Source organism: Neofelis nebulosa, chromosome 5 (assembly GCF_028018385.1).
Source record: "Neofelis nebulosa isolate mNeoNeb1 chromosome 5, mNeoNeb1.pri, whole genome shotgun sequence".
Lineage (NCBI taxonomy): Eukaryota > Metazoa > Chordata > Mammalia > Carnivora > Felidae > Neofelis > Neofelis nebulosa.
In genome coordinates this window covers 75993207-76012736 of record NC_080786.1, presented here as the reverse complement: position 1 = coordinate 76012736, position 19530 = coordinate 75993207, and the positions used below count along the sequence as shown (strand labels likewise).

The following is a 19530-nucleotide window of genomic DNA, read 5'->3' as shown; positions in this document are numbered from 1 at the left end:
TCCTGAGGTTCTGAAATTTCATGGCGATATATCTTGGTGCTTATTCACTGTGCTAGGCACTTAGTGAGTCCTTTCCATCGAGAAATTCAACAATATTTCCTTACTTAGTAACATCACTACTATCTTCTCCATACTTTTTACAACTTGTTAGATGTTGGACCTTCTGGATTCTTCCTTTATCAACCATTCCCTTTTATTTTTGAATGACTGCATCTTTTTGCAAGATTTTCTTAACATTATTTCCAACCTTTCCCCTATCCAATTGGATAGGTAAAATGTCACAACTCAAAATTCAACTACATAAGGATGGATAACATCTCCATCCTATTCAGTTCTCTAGTCCTCCAATTCTCAGTAGGAAACAATTTACTTAATTTCTAAAAACTTGTTTGAAAAAAATTTTTGTTATCTAGTTCTCCCTTTTCATAGTACTGTCTTCAGACACAATATTTTTTGAGAATAATTATAGCTAGCCCCCCTCCCTGAGGTTTTCAAATAACTCCCTACTTTGTCATGGTTTCCTCGGTTTCAATTTTGTTTTGGTCTCTGCCTTTCATGTTCAAAGTTTCCTCAAATGTTTGATAACCATCGGCAGTCTATTCACATTTAAGAGTGAAATACTAAAAAGCTGATTGGAAGCTCTGTCGAGGTACAGGGCTTTTTTTTTTTTTTTAATTTTTTTTTCAACGTTTTTTTTAATTTATTTTTGGGACAGAGAGAGACAGAGCATGAACGGGGGAGGGGCAGAGAGAGAGGGAGACACAGAATCGTTAACAGGCTCCAGGCTCCGAGCCATCAGCCCAGAGCCCGACGCGGGGCTCGAACTCATGGACCGTGAGATCGTGACCTGGCTGAAGTCGGACCCTTAACCGACTGTGCCACCCAGGCGCCCTGGTACAGGGCTTTTTAACTAACAGGATTCACTGTACGATGATCAAATAGGGTAAAGATGGTTTTTTGTTTTGAGAAAACAAAAAGTATAAGTATTGAAAGGCTTTTTTTCCCCTACACTTATTCAGCTTGTTTTTGCCTGGTGTGTGCTGATATTCAGAGCCCTACCACTCATACACTTTCACTTAATCCCTCATTTCCAATCTAGCCCCTCACCCCCATCCCCATGTCTGCTCTTGAGTCCAGAGGCTCTAATATCTTTTCCTTAAAGTTCTGAAATTTCATGAGGCTAGTTCATTCATTCTACTGGGCACTCATGAGCTGTTAGTCTGAAAAGTCCTGCCTTTTGGGTTTAAGAAAACTTCATAAATATTTCTTTTATAATTTCCTCTCCATTTCTTCAGACTAAATCTCCCATTTCTTGCAGGACAGTTGGGGTAATTACCTGGCTAAACCAGATGAGGTAGAAACCTGGGGGGCCTTTTCTTATACAGATCTTTGATTCTCCTGCACCCACCCCATTCTCAGCCCCAATCCTTATCCCCTTTGCTGAACCTCTTCTGGGTTCAAAAGGGCACACTGGGTTTGCTTCTTGTTAATAACCACCTCAGCAGAGAGAACCCATCTCATTCTGCTCTGTTAAATCAACTTTCACTCTTTGATTTATTTTTCATTTTCCAAAATGTTAATGTCTCTTATTCACTGTGATCACCTCTGGTTTTCCTTATTGAGTCATGTGCCTTTTTTGAAGAATTTCATTACTGGCATTTGAATGGGGTTTTTGAAAAAGTAAGACAAAAAACAAAACAAAACAAAACCCCATGTGTTTAGTATACCACATTTAAATGGAAATCCTTTGCTTTGTTTTTAATATCCCCTTCTACCCTTTCCTGCTTTTAGGCCACTCAAGTGTCACAATCCTCTAATCCTTCCCTAATTACTCTTCTGGAAGGAATCTCTTCCTTCTAAAAAGTTCTATAGGCCACCTCTAATCTCTGCTACCCATTAAGTACAAATCAGAGATGCCCTAAAGTTATTTGTATTTAACAGCTCCTAGTAGTCCATGCCTTAACCTTCATATGCCCTCTAGGAACTAGTTCCTACATATGAAAAAGCAGAAACTGAGATTTACTGAACAAGAAAAGTAAATTAAGCCAAATCCTGTTTTTTCACTCTTTAGAAATACTCGGTACTGCCCATTCACACCCTTGAATACAATTCAGTATTCTTTTCCTCAGCTTACTCCTTTTTACCCAACTAAAATGAATAATGGCAACCATTTTCTGTGATGTCCAGGAGGATCACTGGTTACCAGTAACATTTGCGACAGTTTAAGTGTCAATAGGGTAAAGGTTTTAGGACAGCAAAAAAGAGCTTAAAAAGATGAGACAGAAGAGCATGTCTCATAGTTGAAGTTAAAGGGGACAACAGAGCAAAATGGCAAACTCCAGCTTTATCAATGACCAGTTATAGGACCTCTCTGAAATTTAGGTTCTTCATCTGAAAATGGGGATATGACCTATTGTCTACTGTGAAGTTTAAACACATGAAAAGTATTTAGCAAAATGCTTACCATACAGTAAGCCATTTCATAGGATCTTTCTCTGTTCTTAGGATACTCATTGCTGGCTTGGGGTTATATTTGCCTCTGGAGCCAATTTCCCTTCACTGAGACACTGAATATGCTGAAACATAAAGAATTCTAGATTATGAGATTCAAGCCCTTAGCTTTGCTCCTCAAGAGTCTTGAGACCTTAAGCAAACTTCCTTATCTTTAAGATGCTGAATATCCCAGTTTCCCTGATAATTGTACTGGATCTATTGCACAAAGCATGGCAGTTGGTCAATGGACTTTACATATGTTTGGATCATCACCCTCTGACAGCAAAGTGTTTGCATTAGGACTTTCTATGGAAATAGGCTCAGGAATACTACTCCAGGACCACAAATTGGTCCACAGAGGCTGGAAAAGAATCTAGGCCTTTCACTACCCTTGAGCCAAGGCAATGGTCAATTAGCAAGGCACCACAGTACCACCTAGTGGCAGTAACACCCTTCCTCTCCCTCTCTCCCAGGTGTTAAGGAAAAGCTGCCAGGTTCAGAACTCTTTGGTCACCTATTTTAAGAGCTGATCAGTCAGAGTTGGAGAGAAACCAAATACATCCCCCTCTTTTTTTTTTTTTTTTTAATATTAACAAATACAAGCAGCAGAAAGGGCCAGTTGCTCTCTGCTGTTCCCTGAGGGAAAGCCAGAGCACAAAACTATTCCTCTGGGCTTCCTCTAACTGCAGGGCTTGCCTTGCTCCTCTTTAGGCAGAGCTTTGTTCCAGCCCAACTTCCCTTTTCCCAACTCCCCAGTCAGGATGGGAGGCACATGGTTACTGGAGGTGGGAAGAATACTGTAGTTCCAGCCTCTGCTCCTTTAAGTCTCAGCTTGGATGGTGATCACTCATCCTTCTGCAACTAGCCTCCCATTTGCTCTGGTCCAGAAGCCGGGAGGGCTATCCACACCCATAGGAGCAGGCGGTGTGACTTCAGTCATCTTCAGATGATTCCTCTTCTGCCTCTTTTAGCCACTGGATGAACCTCTGCAGCTGTAAGGAAGCAGAGTGGAAAGCTATTGAGGAAGGGGAATATAACCCTTCTGTTCTCCTTAGCAGATAAACAGCTTGAGCAGCCAGAGTCCCAGGGACCAACCACCCTGGAATCTATGACCAAGAGCCAGGGACCAGACAACCATTGTGGTCACAGGAGGGCAGCCTGACTCACCTGTTGGTTCTTGCGCAATTGCTGCCCCTTATCAGTCATATCCCTTTGGCTGAACCAGCTCAGGATTGTTTCCTCAGCCAGGATCTCTAGCTGGTAGAAAGCCATCAGCACCTGCAGAAGGCCAGCAGAGGAGATCTCAGGGACCTCAAAGAACCCAGCAAGATATAATAGATAACAGAGAAAGAGGAAGCGAGATCTTAGCACCTCTTTCCACCAAACTATCAGCTTCCTTTTAAACACCAAGCAGTTGCTTTAAAAATAGACAAGAATGAGCTGTTCACTCTGCTACTGGGATAGGTTTAACTTCTGGAACTTTTGTTTGGTTCCTAGGATAATCACCAAATGGTTGCCTTACTAGCCTGGCTCCAAGCTGTACATCCTAGCAAACAGCATGATAATAGGGGTAGATGGTGCTATTAATCAAACCCCATACTGGATTCATGTCAGCCTGTTTTGTGTCTCCATGAAGGCAGCCAAGGTCTGTTTCAAAGCAAATGCAGGACTAGGGGGCTTGAGGTATTCACCTTGGCCAGGGAAGTACTAAGAGCTTCATGCTCCAGGAAGAAGTCCTCAATGGCTGCCAATGCTTCCAAATGATCAGCTGCACGCTTTATGTAGTTCCTAAAAACAGGACTCCAGGCTTTGAGAAGCTATGGAAGAAAGGAGAAGGGAACTGCAATATATTCCTGAGCATGCACCTAAATCTAGATAGCAAAGAAAGTCAATATCGATAACAGAGGACTATCAGGATATGGGAAAACAAGCGGGAGATGATACAGGCCTGAGGAATCATGTCAGAGGGACTTGGGAGTTGCTGGCAGTCAGGGTTGGTGAAAAAGAAAAGATTTCCCAGAGAAGGTAAAAGGGGGTCAGATGCTACAGGCTGCCTCAACATACCTATTGCCAGCCTAAAGGTTGATCTCATTCTGTGCTAAATCATTTCAGTCAGAGAGTATAAAAGTCTAGGACTATTCTGGATATATATATATATATATATATATATAATTTGGGCTGCTCTTGTACCCAATCTATACCCAGAGGCAAGGAGAAAGGAACCACAAGTAACACATATCCCACAGTAAGATATTTAAAGTGAAACACAGCAAGAATGATGATCTGCCACCACCCAATCTCTTGTCTTCAGCCCATCTTTACTCACGGGAAGCAGTAGGGCGCAGTAACGGTTTGGGTCCAGCAGGGAATCCATCTGTTGGAAGGGGAACTCCAGGACCACGTGGCTCAATACCTGCATCACCTCCTTTAGACTTATGTTGTAGGCGTATCTGTGGGAAGACTGGGGTGACACCAGGGCCTTCACTGGCCCTTTCAGCTTGCTTGTAGGACCATGACTTTGACAGGACACTGGGGGAGAAGTCAGATGGAACAACATGCAAGGGGAAGACTTTGGAAGAGGGAAGTCTATGCTGAGGCCAGAACCTAACATTCTCCTTGAATCATCCTAATTCTCTACTAGCCTTGCTCACTTGGGACGTTGAGGGAATCAGTTCCTATCTGGGAAAGAAACAGGAGAGAACCTCTACCTGCCTGGGATTACCCAGCGGACAGGAGCAGAGGGAAGGGCTGCTCTTACTTGAGAGAGTTGATCTCTAGGACTAGATTGTCACAAGAAATGTTCTCCTCCTTGCCCCGCTGTAGTGTTCCCAGGACTTCATTCTGGAATACTAAAATCAAACGAAAAAGTTCATGAGCCAACATCACTCCAGAATGCTTTAAGTTCTCTACTCCTGACCTTATCATTTATTTATTTTAAATATTTATTTATTTTGAGAGAGAGAGAGAGAGAGAGAGCATGAGCAGGGGAGGGACAGAGAGAGAGGGAGAGAATCCCAAGCAGGCTCTGCACTGTTAGCGCAGAGCCCAACGTGGGGCTTGAACTCATAAACTGTGAGATCATGATCTGAGCCGAAATTAAGAGTTGGATGCTTAACCTACTGAGCCCACCCCAGCACCCTACGGGCCTGATTTTATACCAAACCCCTTCTGGGAAAAACACAAGTCTCTGGCTAGTCGATCCAGACAAAGAATGAACTGGAAGTTTTCCTCTTTTGTCCCAGGACACTGCTCCCCTGGCCACTCACCTTTGAAGTCATCCATCTGTGGGGAGCCCGTTCGGCTGTCTAGCTCCTCAGCATCCATACTCTGCTCACTCTCAGTTTCACTCTCTTCTTCCACATTGATTGTGAGTCCTGAGAACCCATTAAGGGTGAGAAACAAGAAAAGGAAAGAGCCATTGACACAGAGTAATCTATCTACCCTGTCTGAATGAATAAAGTAATAAACAAGTGGTCTGATTCTGAAGTATTCACTCTCCTTCAAAATATTCCGACTTAGGAGTGTGTGTGTGTGTGTTGGGGGGGGGGGGGTGACAGGAATAAGGCCTAGCTCACCCCATAGATTCTGCCGTAGTTCCTCTTCCTCTTCCACATTCATGTCTGCAGCTTTCCAGAGGTAGCCCTGGCCAGCAACTCCAACTTCTGCTGGATTGTAACCTGGAAAAGCATTGATCTTTAGTGAAGGCACAGGAGAAGCACAATCACTCTAGGAGGAAATACTGGTTTTCCCACGGGGCAAAGAGACACACAGATGCCCCACACCTGCTAAGCCTCACACCTTTCAGCTTCACTTTCTCCTTTTCTTGGTTAGCCCCAGAATCGTCACTGAACTGGCCATCGTCCTCATCTTCCTCTGCATCTGGAGGGTGCAAAGAGATCACCGAGCCCTCAGGCAGCGTGATGTCTGGGCCCACTACCACCTAGGGGACCAAAAAAGAGTAGGTGGCACAGATCCATCAGTGTGTTGGGAAAAGGTACATCCTGACAATGAGAGCAACTATTTTTACTAAGCTAAGTAGAAGATAAATGAATCCACTGGATTTGCGCTCTCTCCCCGTCTCTGCCCCGTGTGCTCACGCTCTCTCTCAGAATAAATAGTTTTCAATTAGCAATAATCGTGCCTCGGATAAACCTCATTGGCTACGATACTGCCACTGCACAAAGCTTCTCTCAGAATAAATAAACATTTAAAACAAGGGGGGCTGCCTGGTGGTTCAGTCAGTTAAGCCTCCAACTCTTGATTTCGGCTTGGGTCATGATCTCACATGGGATTGAGTCCTGCGTCCAGCTCTACGCTGACAGTGTGGAGCCTGCTTGGGATTCTCTCTCCCTCTCTCTCTGTCCCTCCCCTACTTGTGTGTGTGCAAGCACACGTGCTCTCTCAAAAAAAAAAAAAAAGAAAAAGAAAAAAAAAGAATCCACTGGATTGGGACTCTCAATTCAGGCTGGAACATGGGTGGACATAAGGCCCCTCTGGCTCAAAATGACCACCAACCATTTTGGGGCTTGTGTGCAGTATGGAGATGGTCTTACCTGGGAAGTAAGGACACAGCGTGGCTTCAGTGTAACTTGTTCCTTGACTTCAGCATTGTCACAGAGCAGAGATTGATGGATCTGTGCTCCAGCAGCCACTCGGACACCCTGCCACAGGTAGGCCTGGTCCAGCACCACGTTATCACCTGGCTCAGGACAGGAAGCATTCCTGGTCACTCAGGGCTCCAGACCAGGGCCATTCCTGGAGGACAGGGCTGACTGATAGCAGCACAACTCCCACCCAGCTCTGATACTGCATCCCTTATTCACCAGAAACACCCTCTCCCCTTCTAAGCTCCAGCCTGAGAATAGAACAGTGTTTACCACGACCATCCTCCACTAGCTCACCCCATTTGCAACAATCACAGACTATATACTGCACTTAAGTACCTGAGAACCTTCAAGATATCTGAACTCAAGATATCCTTTGAACTCAAGATCCTTGTTAGAATCATATCCACGTCTAGAAGTAGAACTCAATTTTTCCATCTCTTCTTGTACATTTCAATTTTTTTTTTTTTCAACGTTTTTTATTTATTTTTGGGACAGAGAGAGACAGAGCATGAACGGGGGAGGGGCAGAGAGAGAGGGAGACACAGAATCGGAAGCAGGCTCCAGGCTCCGAGCCATCAGCCCAGAGCCCGACGCGGGGCTCGAACTCACGGACCGCGAGATCGTGACCTGGCTGAAGTCGGACGCTTAACCGACTGCGCCACCCAGGCGCCCCTGTACATTTCAATTTTTAAAAAAGATTTTAAGGGGCGCCTGGGTGGCTCAGTCGGTTGAGCATCCGACTTGGAGTCAGGTCATGATCTCCCACTCATGGGTTTGAGCCCCACATCGGGCTCTGTGCTGACAGCTCAGAGCCTGGAGCCTTGCTTCGGATTCTGTGTGTCTCTCTCTTTCTCAAAATAAATAAACATAATAATAAAAAAAATTAAAAAAAAAAAAAAAGATTTTAAGTAATCTCTACACCCAATGCAGGGCTTGAACTCACAACCCCGAGATCAAGAGTCCCGTACTCTGTTGACTAAGCCAGCCAGATGCCTGCTCCTCTTCTTGTACATTTTAGAAATCTAATTTTATTGTTGTTCTTTTAGGGGCCAGTTCCAATAAAAGCATCACATTCCTATAACCAAAGTGACTTACCAAGAAGCAACCAGGTAGTAATGGTAGAGTAAAAAGAATGCTGTACTTAGAATACTCACATTCAAGTCCTAGCACTGCCTCTCATTAGCTTATAACCCTGAGGGAGATAAACCTCTTTGAGCCTGTTTGCTTGGCTATAAACTGAGAGTAAATAATACTCACTTCACAAGGTTTTTGTGAGGATAAATGAAACGATGTACGCAAAACCCCTTTGTAAAACTGCAATGCACCAAACAGATGTTATTATTGCATGTTAATTATCCACTTGGTCCTGAATGTGAATAAGGTACTCTGGAATGTGAAGGGTCACCCAATAAGAGGCTCACAGGCCACAAATTAAAGGCCACAAATTTCACATCCCTATTCTGTCCTTTACTAAGGTAGCCACACTAGTTCCTCATTCTCAGGAACGATCCCTCTCTTTCTCTGAAGACATGGGGCTCCCCACGTTCCTGCTCCTAGGGTGACCAGTTTGATTTCCCCACCTGTGCTCACCAATGCGGCAGCCAGGGCCAATGACACTGTTGGTAATAGAGCAATTGCTGCCAATGACAGTGCCAGAGCCCAGAAGCACATTTTCCTCTAGGACGCTGCCATGGCCTAGGCTGACTTCAGGCCCTCGGTAAATGTTATGCCGGGAATGAGTGCAGTTCTGGGTTGTGCTGTCAGTGAAGTTTGCCTCTGGCGTGAGTGGGTAGACCCATCGGCGGATGACATCAGCACAGACAGCCGCATACATGTGTAGGTTGGAGACCCGGGCACCATATTCCCTAGTTGTCACGTGCATGTGGATCTGGTTCCCAAGGATCTGAAAGGGGACAAGGAAAGGGCGGTCACCCAAGTAAGTAAGAGAGGAAGAACACAACCAGGTACAATTCTTTCCTAACTTTAAGTTCCCCTCTGCCTTTCAATGTCCTAGCCAAATGGTCAAGATGTTTCTTTGTATATTGCTTCCCTCTCCCCCCGCCCCACCCCCTAGTTCTTTTCCTTACTCCTAAGGCTCAATAAAACACAAAAGAGGACCAAAAATTATCAGCATGGGATAAAATCACAGCCCTCTTCTAAAGAGGCATGGGAACCTTTTCTTACCTCCTCATTCACTAACAGGCCTCGCACAAAGTCATCTCGAGTTTGGTAGTCAAAGTTGTCTGTAAAGAGTTGAGCCACCTGTGGGGGGGGGGATGTTGGGTGGCGCCACGGTAAGTGCTATTCTCTGGAAGCGAAGATAAGCCTCTAGAGACCTATCAGACCCTATGACAGTTGGACAAGGGCCAGAATCCCAAAAAGGCTCCCAATGGGATCCTGGGGTCAAGATGAAGCACCCGTTTACTGTGGAACTGATAAGAGAAAAAGGGAGAAGAAATATACCCTGGCCTTCTAAAGGAGCAATAACATACCTCAGAGTTTTACTCTTTGGATATGGAGCTCTGGCCCTGAAAAGCTCACCTGAGGAGAGCAGATGCTGATGTGACAGTCCAGTAAATCATAGCGAATCTCTACACCATCTCCACTGCCCTGGAACAAACTCTGTAGGGAGAAGTTACAAGCACTTCAACATGTCTCCTGCTAAAGCCTGTCACTTTCCCATCTCAAGGACCCCAGATACCCACATACCAGAGGAAAAGAAAACCGTCGAAGACCTTGGGTCTTCTGGAAATGGAGAACCCGGTTTGTGGCACTATCCACAGCCACTACCACATTGTCCTCATGGCAACGAGTTGGGTGGCTAGGGGATGACTCTTTGAAGATCATTGTCATCACAGATACATTTTTTTCTAGCTTCCGCCTCAATCTATAAAGGATAGGAAGGAGAGAGCAGCAAAATAGCAGTCTTAGGGCTCTGCTGGTTCCAAACCCTTTGTCCTTACCATCTTCCCATCCTGACCTGTGTTCTTCCAGGGCTTTGGTAATATTGATGTTTGAGATGACATCCCCATACACCAGAAGGAAGTCAGAGCGCACCAAGGCCTTGGCATCAACATCACGGAGAACATCCCCCAGTGATCGATATAATTCTGATGTAATTATTCGAACCACGTTGAGGGATGTAGGGCGGCACCACTTGGATTTCCTAAAGGAAGGCGGATGAGGGGAACGAGCAAATCAAGCATAAAGATTGCGTAGAGCTTCCCTATTTTTCTCCCCCATTCAACATTCACACACCTTCTCTACAGCTTTTCTGGGTTCCTGCCAGCATCCTCTACTTCAAAGAGATTTATGAACTATAATTAATGGTTTCAGCATCCTGTGTCACCAGTCTTGTTTTATGGGTTAGAGAAACATAGTTATTTCTTCTCCATACCCTGACACCTGTCCCCAAACATGGATCTGAGTTCAAAATCCTGCTGAGACTTAAGAGTATACAAAGTATCCTGGGAACACACTTTCCATGCCACTTCTCTCCTTGCAAAGTCCAAACCAAATTTAGGAGCTGTCTAAAGGACACCATGCTAATATCCTAGTCTTTATTCCCTAAACTGCCATAAATCCTAAGATTCACTCTTTTTCAAGAAGATTTCACCAAACATTTGTTAAGTGTTTATTTACTACGTGCTTTGTACTAAGCTAGGCACTGTGAATACAAAGATGAGGAAGAGCTCAATATTTAGAAGCTCAGTGGCAAAACAAAGATGTTTCCCTTATGACTTCCATATTAGAGCCTTTAAATCAAAGCAAAATCAACAAGATCAAACTTTATAAACGAGATTTAGAAAAAATCCAAATGTTATTCTTTAATCTTTGTCACAACTTCAGCTGCTCACCTCCTGATAGGTGAAGAGAATGCCCTTAGTCCTTATGATGGAATCCAAATAGACACATTTTTTCCCCTCATAATTTCTCCTTACTTAGTTACAACCATCCTAAGGAAACTGGAAAAAATGGTGAAATATGGAAAGAAAAGTTGCAGAGTCTTACAGTAAATGTTCCTTGATTTGAGCAGCCTTCCAGCAACAAAAAACAAAGGTTTCCTGTACACCTGTGGCGGTCAGAAATTCCAGAGTGTAGTCAATTAGTGCCACATTGGCCAGGGGCAAGAGGACCTGGAGGGCAGGAGATGAAAAAAGTCTTAATTTTTCAATTCAGAAAGGCCCGCTGGGCACTATTCTTTCCTCCACTTAACCACAATTTTCACTCCCCTACCAGTGTTCCCAAACGCTATCGTTTTACTTTATCTTCTAAAGTTAAAAGTAATCAGGCCCCTACCTTTGATGTTCATGGCATGCTCTAAGCATGAGAACCTTGGATGAGAATGTAACAGCAAGCATGGAATCTGCTTGCCTAGCAACGGACACACAGCTGCTACAGGACAACAGGCCACTCTGGCAAAGGATAATACTAAAAATCAATCTTATCTCCAGAAACGTAAGCAGTGATAAGGCCCTTTCCTCCATAAAATTTCCTTCCAGATCTCTTTCTGGCCATCCCAATCATTTGTCCAAAATGAACAGCCATTAGGTTTTTTGGGAGGTGTGGGAAGTTAGGATTTTTTCTTATCCGAATGCAGCTGTCTTTGAACTAGTGACTGCTGAGTGACCCTGCAATCCCTAAGACTAGCTCAGTCCAATTCCCCCGTATCTAGACAATACGGGGTCTGCTGGCAACCGGCCACTAAACCAGTTCTGTCTTCCTTTTGACAGATGGCACCGTCTGTCATTAAAACCTGGAAAGAAAAAAAGGACACCCTCCGGGATTCAAGACAGCTCTTACTATGGGATCAGACTGTTACCGGTGCTCTTTTTTCAGGCATATGACCTCCCTTTTTGCAGGCAAAAGGAAGTGCTGTTCCCACTCACCTAAGGATCTCTTTTTCCATTGCACGGTTAAAGGCAGCACAGCCTTCTCCTGGGGCATTGAATCCCCGTGTGAAGACTTCTCACAAGCACTACTTCTACATCGAGCCCTATACAAGCCTTTCAAACCTGAGGTGGTCAGCATGAGGGCCCATCTGCCAGAGCACTCCCCACTAGGCAGCCGAAAGGATAACCTGCTGTAGCCCGGCCACCTTCGGGCCCTTTGGCTGCTTCCGCGCGCGGTGCTCACCCGAGGCTGGTCCTTGGAGATGGGGAAGAAGCGGCGATTGAAGCTATCTGCCACCAGAACTGCTTGTAGGGGCGGCGGCGGTTCCTCCTCCGACCCTTTGGCTCCCGCGCCGCTGCCGCTTCCCGGCCCAGGGCCGCTGCGCTTGTTGGCGCGACTAGCCACCGCACCAGGCGACGCCACCACAGTCGCCGCCATCTTCTTCCCTCACGGCCACCGCTTCCGCACGGAAGCTGACACCGCTCGGAGTAGGGGACAAAAAGGACCCAGCGCTCGAAACGCGAAGGACCAACGAAAGGAAGGAGGGAGGAGACAAGGAGAGAGCAGTGCGCAGGCGTGTTCCCTAGGCGCCGGCCCCTGGGAGGAGCAAGTCGTGGGCCGCCTTTGGGCTCAGCGGATGGAGGCGCGGGGTGGGTTGGAGTCTTAAGGGCACAGACCCGAATTGCAGGTATGCTAGGCCTTCTTTTATACACGAACTGGCTGAGATTCTCGAGGGATGATGCGACTTGGGGTCTCTGCTTGATCCATTCGGAATATGTAATCTTCCTCGGCCGGAGCATTTAAAAAATTGCAGTCCTCCATCTACGTTCTAGTCACTTAAATATGACCCAGCACCTTGGGGCGTTCGGAACCCAGTCAAACATCTCCTTCCTCAGGGAACTCACAGTCCACCTAAATAAATACAGAACATGGTATATAGTAGGGAGAATAGTAATTCTGTGGAGCCTTGATGGTGGCCAGCGGACGATACAAGCATTATCTCATTTAATTTTTCACACATCTTATTCATTCGCTCGACAAACATTTTTTGAACACTCAGAGGAGCGAACTTCACCCAGTAGCTACTACTAAGTGGAAGAACTGGTATTGGAACCCGATCTGTCTGACTTCAGAGTTCCACATCTTTCTGCCAGGTTACGTGAGGATAAAAGTTACTATTTTATGATTTCTTCATTTCTTCATTCATTCGGCCTATCAGCATTTCTTGAAACCCTACTGTGTCAGAGCGGAGTTGAGGTCGATCTAAGGTTGAGTGGGACTGGAGTTAAAGCTTTGAGGCGGAAGGAACTAAGCAAAGCCCTAGGCTCGAGAGGCAGAGCATGACTGGGGGGAAAGGCGATGGCGGCCGGGAGAAAACCAGTCCTGCGGAGGAGTCAGACCTTGGGGACGCGGGGGAAGCCAGGCAGCGCTGCTTGGCGGTTATTTGGAAGACTAGTTTTCCAGCAAGGCTCAGCGCCCTTTCTACACAGAACTGTGCGAAATCCATGATCCGCTTATCCGGCAAAGTTTCTGCAAACCTTGTTCTCACCATTGCTGGCCTTGCACGTTGCCATTTGGGGTTCAGAAGGCTTAGATTTGTTGTTTCCACGTGGTCATTGCGGTTTGACTAGAGGTACTCAGGCGCTCCCCTCCTAGGACCACGGAGTCTTTCATTTCTTCCCCATACTGGTTAATGATAGTGCTGAGCAAAAACCATTTCTTAAGGATTTGGGAAAATTTAGGCTGGAGAAGGAAAGGGAGAAGGCATCTCAGTAGAAGTTTTCACTTAAATATATGTGCACTGTAAAGGATGCTATTCTACTGTCCTACAAATCCATGGGCAGAAAGAGGAAAAAAAAGGCTGATTAAATTGGATTAGTGATGTGCAGGTGTTGGAGCAGTGGTGGTGGTAGTGAAGCATATGGAAAGTAGGTCCAATTTTAGGAAAAAAAAATTATTTATTTATTTTGAGAGAGTGTGCACATGCAAGCGAGTGGGGGAGCAGCAGAGAGAGGGGAAGAGAAAGAATCCCAAGCTGGCTCTGAGCTGTCAGTGCAGAGCCCAGCTGGGGGCTTGATCCCATAAACAGTGAGATCATGACCTGAGCCGAAATCAAGAGTCAGACATTTAATGGACTGAGCCACCCAGGCACCCACAATTTTAGAAACTTTTAAATGACTCTTGTGATCCAGGAAAGTGGTGAGTGAAAAGTCTAGAGTCATGAAATTCTGTATACGGATAGCTGGGTATAAGGTTTTTAATGGAGGGGCTCAGGGAGGATGTATGTTTCACAATTTACTCGACTCAGTAACAACAACAACAACAACAACAACAACAACAACAAAAATCCAAACAAAAATGGGTCAAATTTCTTAAATAAACATTTCTCAAAAAAAGATCTACAAATGGCCAATAAAGCACATGAAAATATGCTCAATATCACTAAACAATAGGGAATTACAGGTCAAAAGTACAATGAAATATCACCTCACATCCACTGGGATGGCTACTATCAAAAAAAACAGGAGTGCATGGGTGGCTCAGTCGGTTGGGCATCTAGTTCTTGGTTTGGCTCTGGGTGTGATCTCACTGTTTTGTGGGTTTGAGCCCCGTGTCAGGCTCTGCACTGGTGGTGTGGAGCCTGCTTGGGATTTTCTCTCTTTCCCTCTCTCTCTCTCTGCCCTTCCCCCACACTTGTGCTCTGTCTCTCTCAAAATAAATAAATAAACTTAAAAAATATTAAAATAAAACACAGAAAATAACAAGTGTTAGTGAGGAAGTGGAGAAATTGGAATCTTTGTACCCTGTTGGTGAGAATGTAAACCAGTACAGCCACTGTGGAAAAACAGGACAGTGGTTCTTCAAAAAGATTAAACATAGAATTACCATTTGATCCAGCAATTCTACTTCTGGATAAATATCCCCGAAAAGTGAAAGCCGGGACTCAGATGTTTGTGCATTATTCACAATAGCTAAAACATGGAAGCAACCCAAGTGTCCATTGAGGAATAAATGGATGAGCAAAATGTGATATATATGTATAACAGAATATTATTCAGCCTGAAAGAAGGAAGGCTATTTTGACATAAGCTATAGCATAGATGAACCTTGAGGAATTATGCTAAGTGAAATAAACCAGTAACAAAAAGACAAATACTGTATGATTCCATTTATAGGAGGTACCATATTCATATAGACAGATAGTAATACTGTGGTTGCCATGGGCTGGCCAAGAGGAGGAAACGGGGAGTTGTTGTTTAATGTGTACAGAGTTTCAGTTTTATAACACGAAGAGTTCTGTGGATGGAGGGTGGTGCTGGTTGCACAACAATGTGAATGTACTTAATGCCACTGAAATGTACAGTTAAAAATGGTTAAAATAGTAAATTTTATGTTATATATATATTTTACCGCAGTAAAAAAAAGTTGAAAAAAGCTTACTGGAAAGATCCTAAAATCCACAAGTACATAATCACACATACACACAAGCAAAATTAGTGAAAATCCTTTCCCCTATTTCTGTCATCCTGCCCAACCTTGAGAATTATAACCATTATTAATAATTCGGTAGGTAATCTTTCCATTTCTCCCCTAAGTTTATATGTCTAGGTCTAGAGATACATTATATGATTAAACACACAGACACCCACAAACATACACCATATACATATATTCATACATACATGATATACGTATGTTCGCACATACCCAAGCATAGAATTATGTTTAGAGACAGTATGCTATATGATGGTACTCCAGGGTCAGAGAATCTGGGTTCCATTACAGGCTCCAGTCATTTACTAGCTGTTTACCCTTGGGCAGATTACTCATTTTCTCTATGCCTGGACTTCTTCATCTTTGAAATGGGATAATAATAGTATTTACCTCATAAGATTGTTGTGAGGATTAAATGAGATAACATATAAAAAGTTCTCCACCAGGGCATCTGGGTGGCTCAGTCAGTTAAGCATCCAACTTTTGGTTTCAGCTCAGGTCATGATCTTGCCATTTGTGGTTCTAACCTCACATTGGGCTCTGCACTGACAGTGCGAAGCCTGCTTGGGATTCTCTCTCTTTCTTTCTCTCTGCCCCTCCCCTGCTCTCTCTCCCTCTCTCTCAAAATAAATAAATAAACTTAGAAAAAAAAAGCCCTATACCTATTGTGGTGAGCACTGAGTAATGTATAGAATTGTTGAATCATATTGTACCTTGAAACTAATATAACACTGTATGCTAATTATATTTCAATAAAAATATGAAAGGCCCTTAGAACCCTGTGTGACACACTGTCAATGCAATTTGAATATTTGCTGATGATAATAATACATTTTTGTCTGCAACTTAATTTTTATTTAATATACTGTAGAATGTAGACAAACCTAGCTATTTTCAATGATTCCATAATATTCTGTAGTATGAATATACCATAATTTGCTCAACCATTTCTTTAAATTTTTTTTTTAAATGTTTATTTGTTATTGAGAGACAGAGTGTGAGCATGGGAGGGGCAGAGAGAGGGGGAGACACAGAATCTGAAGCAGGCTCCAGGCTCCGGGCTGCCTGCACAGAGCCCAATATGGGGCTGGAACTCATAAACCTCTGAGATCATGACCTGAGTCAAAGTCAGACGCTTAACTGACTGAGCCACCCAGGTGCCCTGACATCTTACCCATTTTTAAGTGCACAGTTCAGTAGTGTTAAAGACATACACGTTGGGGTGCCTGGGTGGCTCAGTTGGTTAAGCGTCTGACTTCGGCTCAGGTCACGATCTCCGTCCGTGAGTTCGAGCCCCGCGTCGGGCTCTGTGCTAACAGCTCAGAGCCTGGAGCCTGCTTCAGATTCTGTGTCTCCCTCTCTCTCTGACCCTCCCCCGTTCATGCTCTGTCACTCTCTGTCTCAAAAATAAATAAACGTTAAAAAAATAATTTTTTTAAATAAAATTAAAAAAAAAAAAAGACATACACGTTGTTGTGCTATCACCACCATCCATCCATAGAACTCTTCTCATGTTGCAGAACTAAAGCTCTGTCCTCATTAAACAATAACTCTTCATTTCTTTCTCCCCTTAGCTCTGACAATCACCATTTTACAATTTGTCTCTAAGCATTGACTACCCTAGATACCTATGTAAGTGGAATCATGCAATGTTTGTTCTTTTGTGACTAGTTTATTTCACTTAGTATAACATCTTCTTTTTAAAGATTTTTTTTAAAGTTTATTTTTGAGAGAGACAGAGCGCAAGTGGGGGAGGGGCAGGGAGAGAGGGAGACAAAATCTTGAAGCTGTCAGCACAGATCCCAAGCGGGGCTCGAACCCACGGACCGAACTGAACTGTGGGCTCATGACCTGAGTTGAAATCGGACGCTTAACCGACTGAGTCATCCAGGCGCCCCACTTCGCATAATTATCTTCAAGGCTCATGCCTGTTGTACCATATGTCAGAATTTCCTTCCTTTTTAAGGCTGAATAACATTCCATTGTATGTATACACCATATTTTGTTTATCCATTCATCTTGACACTTAATAGACACTTGGTTCATTCCCTGTTTTAGCTATTGTGAATAATGCTCCTATGAATATGGGTGTATAAATATCTGTTTGAGTCCTTGCTTTCACTTTTTTTGGGGTATGTATCCAGAAGTGAAATTTCTGGATAATATGATAATTCTGTGTTTAATTTTTTTGAAGAACCGCCTTCCTGTTTTCCCCAGCAGCTGTACCACTTTGCATTCTCACCAACAGTGCACAAGGGTTCTAATTTCTCCACATTCTTACCAACACTTGTTATTTTTTTTATAAAGCTTTATTTTATAATCATCATCATAATAAGTATGAAGTGGTATCTCATTGTGGGTTTTTTTTTTCATTTTTAAAAAGTTTTTATTTATTTTTGAGAGACAGAGAGAGACAGAGCGTGAGCGGGGGAGGAGTAGAGAGAGAGAGAGGGAGATGCAGAATCCGAAGCAGGCTCCAGGCGCCAAGCTATCAGCACAGCTGACCCGGATCCCGACTCAGGGCTTAAACCCATGAGCCCGTGAGATCTTGACCTGAGCTGAAGTCAGACCCTCAACCGACTGAGCCACCCAGGTACCCCTCACTGTGGTTTTGATTTTCATCTCTCTAATAACTAGTGATATTAAGTATCTTTTCACGTGCATAATTATTGGCCATTTGTGTATCTTTTGAGAAATGTCTATATAAGTCCTTTGCCCATTTTTAAATAGTTTTTTTTTTTTTTTTTAAGTTGTAGGAGTTCTTTATATGTTCTGGATATCAATCTCTTATCTGATAATATCAATTGCAAATATTTTCGCCAATTCCATGGGTTGCCTCTTTCCTCTGTTGATAATGTCCTTTGATGTAAGTAAAAGTAAAAACTTTTGATGAAGTCCAACTTATCTATTTTTCTTTTGTTACCTGTACTTTTGGTGTCATATCTAAGAAATCGTTGCCAAAATCCAGTGTCAAGAGGTTTTTCTCCTGTGTTTTCTTTTAACTTTTTTTTTTTTTTTAACGTTTATTTATTTTTGGGACAGAGAGAGACAAGGCATGAACGGGGGAGGGGCAGAGAGAGAGGGAGACACAGAATCGGAAGCAGGCTCCAGGCTGAGCCATCAGCCCAGAGCCTGACGCGGGGCTCGAACTCACGGACCATGAGATCGTGACCTGAGCTGAAGTCGGACGCTTAACCGACTGAGCCACCCAGGCGCCCCTTCTTTTAACTTTTAAATGGCACTTTTTTTTTTTTTTTTGTCTTCAGGTTCTACTATAAAGATGTCAAAATAATGGTAGGATCTGTCCCCTGCAGGGTACCCTTGATACATGCACAAGAGCAGGCCATTTCTAGGCAGTGCTAAAGAGGACTTGGGGATTGCATGCATCAGCTGGTGGATTAGAGCTCTTCGACAAGAAATCTTAGAGCCTTTTGTGCTTCTCATCTGGGCTCACTTGTGGTTTAGTAATCCGAGCTGATTGTTCACTGCCACAAGTGTTGTTTATTTTCTAGTTACTTTTGGATCTGCAGTTGTTCTGAAAGCGTTCTAAATATGTTATAGGATAGCTGAAATGTTTACTGTTCATGTCCTAGCTTGCTAGAAAATGAAAGAATAAAGTTCTGAGTTCTCTCCCATTCTGTTTTCTTTTCTTTCCTGTTTTCTTTTTTCTTTTCTTTTCTCTTCACTTCTTTTCTTTCTTTTTTTTTTTTTTTTCTGGAATCTTCACTATTATCTCCAGTGATAAAACTAGTTTCTATAGGTATAACAATCGTCTTTGTCTTCCAGGATGAGCTGAGAAAGAACTATCTTCTAAACTTTCTATAGCTCAGGCAAAACATGCTGGGATTATTCAAAAGAAACTTCACTCAAAAACTGAAGGGAAGGGGTGCTTGGGTGGCTCAGTTGGTTAAGCATCCGACATCAGCTCAGGTCATGATTTCACAGTTCGTGGGTTCGAGCCCTGAGTTGGGATCTGGGTCAGCTGTGCTGACAGCTCTGAGCCTGGAGCCTGCTTTGGATTCCGTGTCTCCCTCTCTCTCTG

The 19530-nt window shown here is 43.8% G+C and overlaps 1 protein-coding gene, 1 long non-coding RNA gene and 1 pseudogene across 2 annotated transcripts in view; 1 reads left to right on the top strand and 2 right to left on the bottom strand.

The window, feature by feature from the left end:
• Positions 1-1535: 1535 nt before the first annotated feature.
• Positions 1536-12484, bottom strand: EIF2B5 (eukaryotic translation initiation factor 2B subunit epsilon). Its single transcript, XM_058730654.1, has 16 exons — positions 12237-12484; positions 11112-11236; positions 10081-10266; positions 9810-9987; positions 9642-9722; positions 9285-9362; positions 8691-9003; positions 7047-7192; positions 6292-6433; positions 6069-6170; positions 5760-5867; positions 5252-5342; positions 4820-4943; positions 4185-4310; positions 3661-3771; positions 1536-3485 (listed from the first exon to the last, which is right to left on the bottom strand). The coding sequence occupies exons 1-16, from the start codon at positions 12429-12431 to the stop codon at positions 3426-3428; spliced, it is 2166 nt and encodes a 721-aa protein (XP_058586637.1). The 5' UTR covers positions 12432-12484; the 3' UTR covers positions 1536-3425.
• On the bottom strand, positions 6597-6679 carry LOC131513366 (U4 spliceosomal RNA; annotated as a pseudogene).
• LOC131512245 (uncharacterized) overlaps positions 12427-19530 on the top strand; it is a 37314-nt gene continuing 30210 nt past the window's right edge. The window contains exon 1 of the long non-coding RNA XR_009262044.1: positions 12427-12681. This is a non-coding gene — a long non-coding RNA (uncharacterized LOC131512245). The remainder of the gene's footprint in view (positions 12682-19530) is intronic.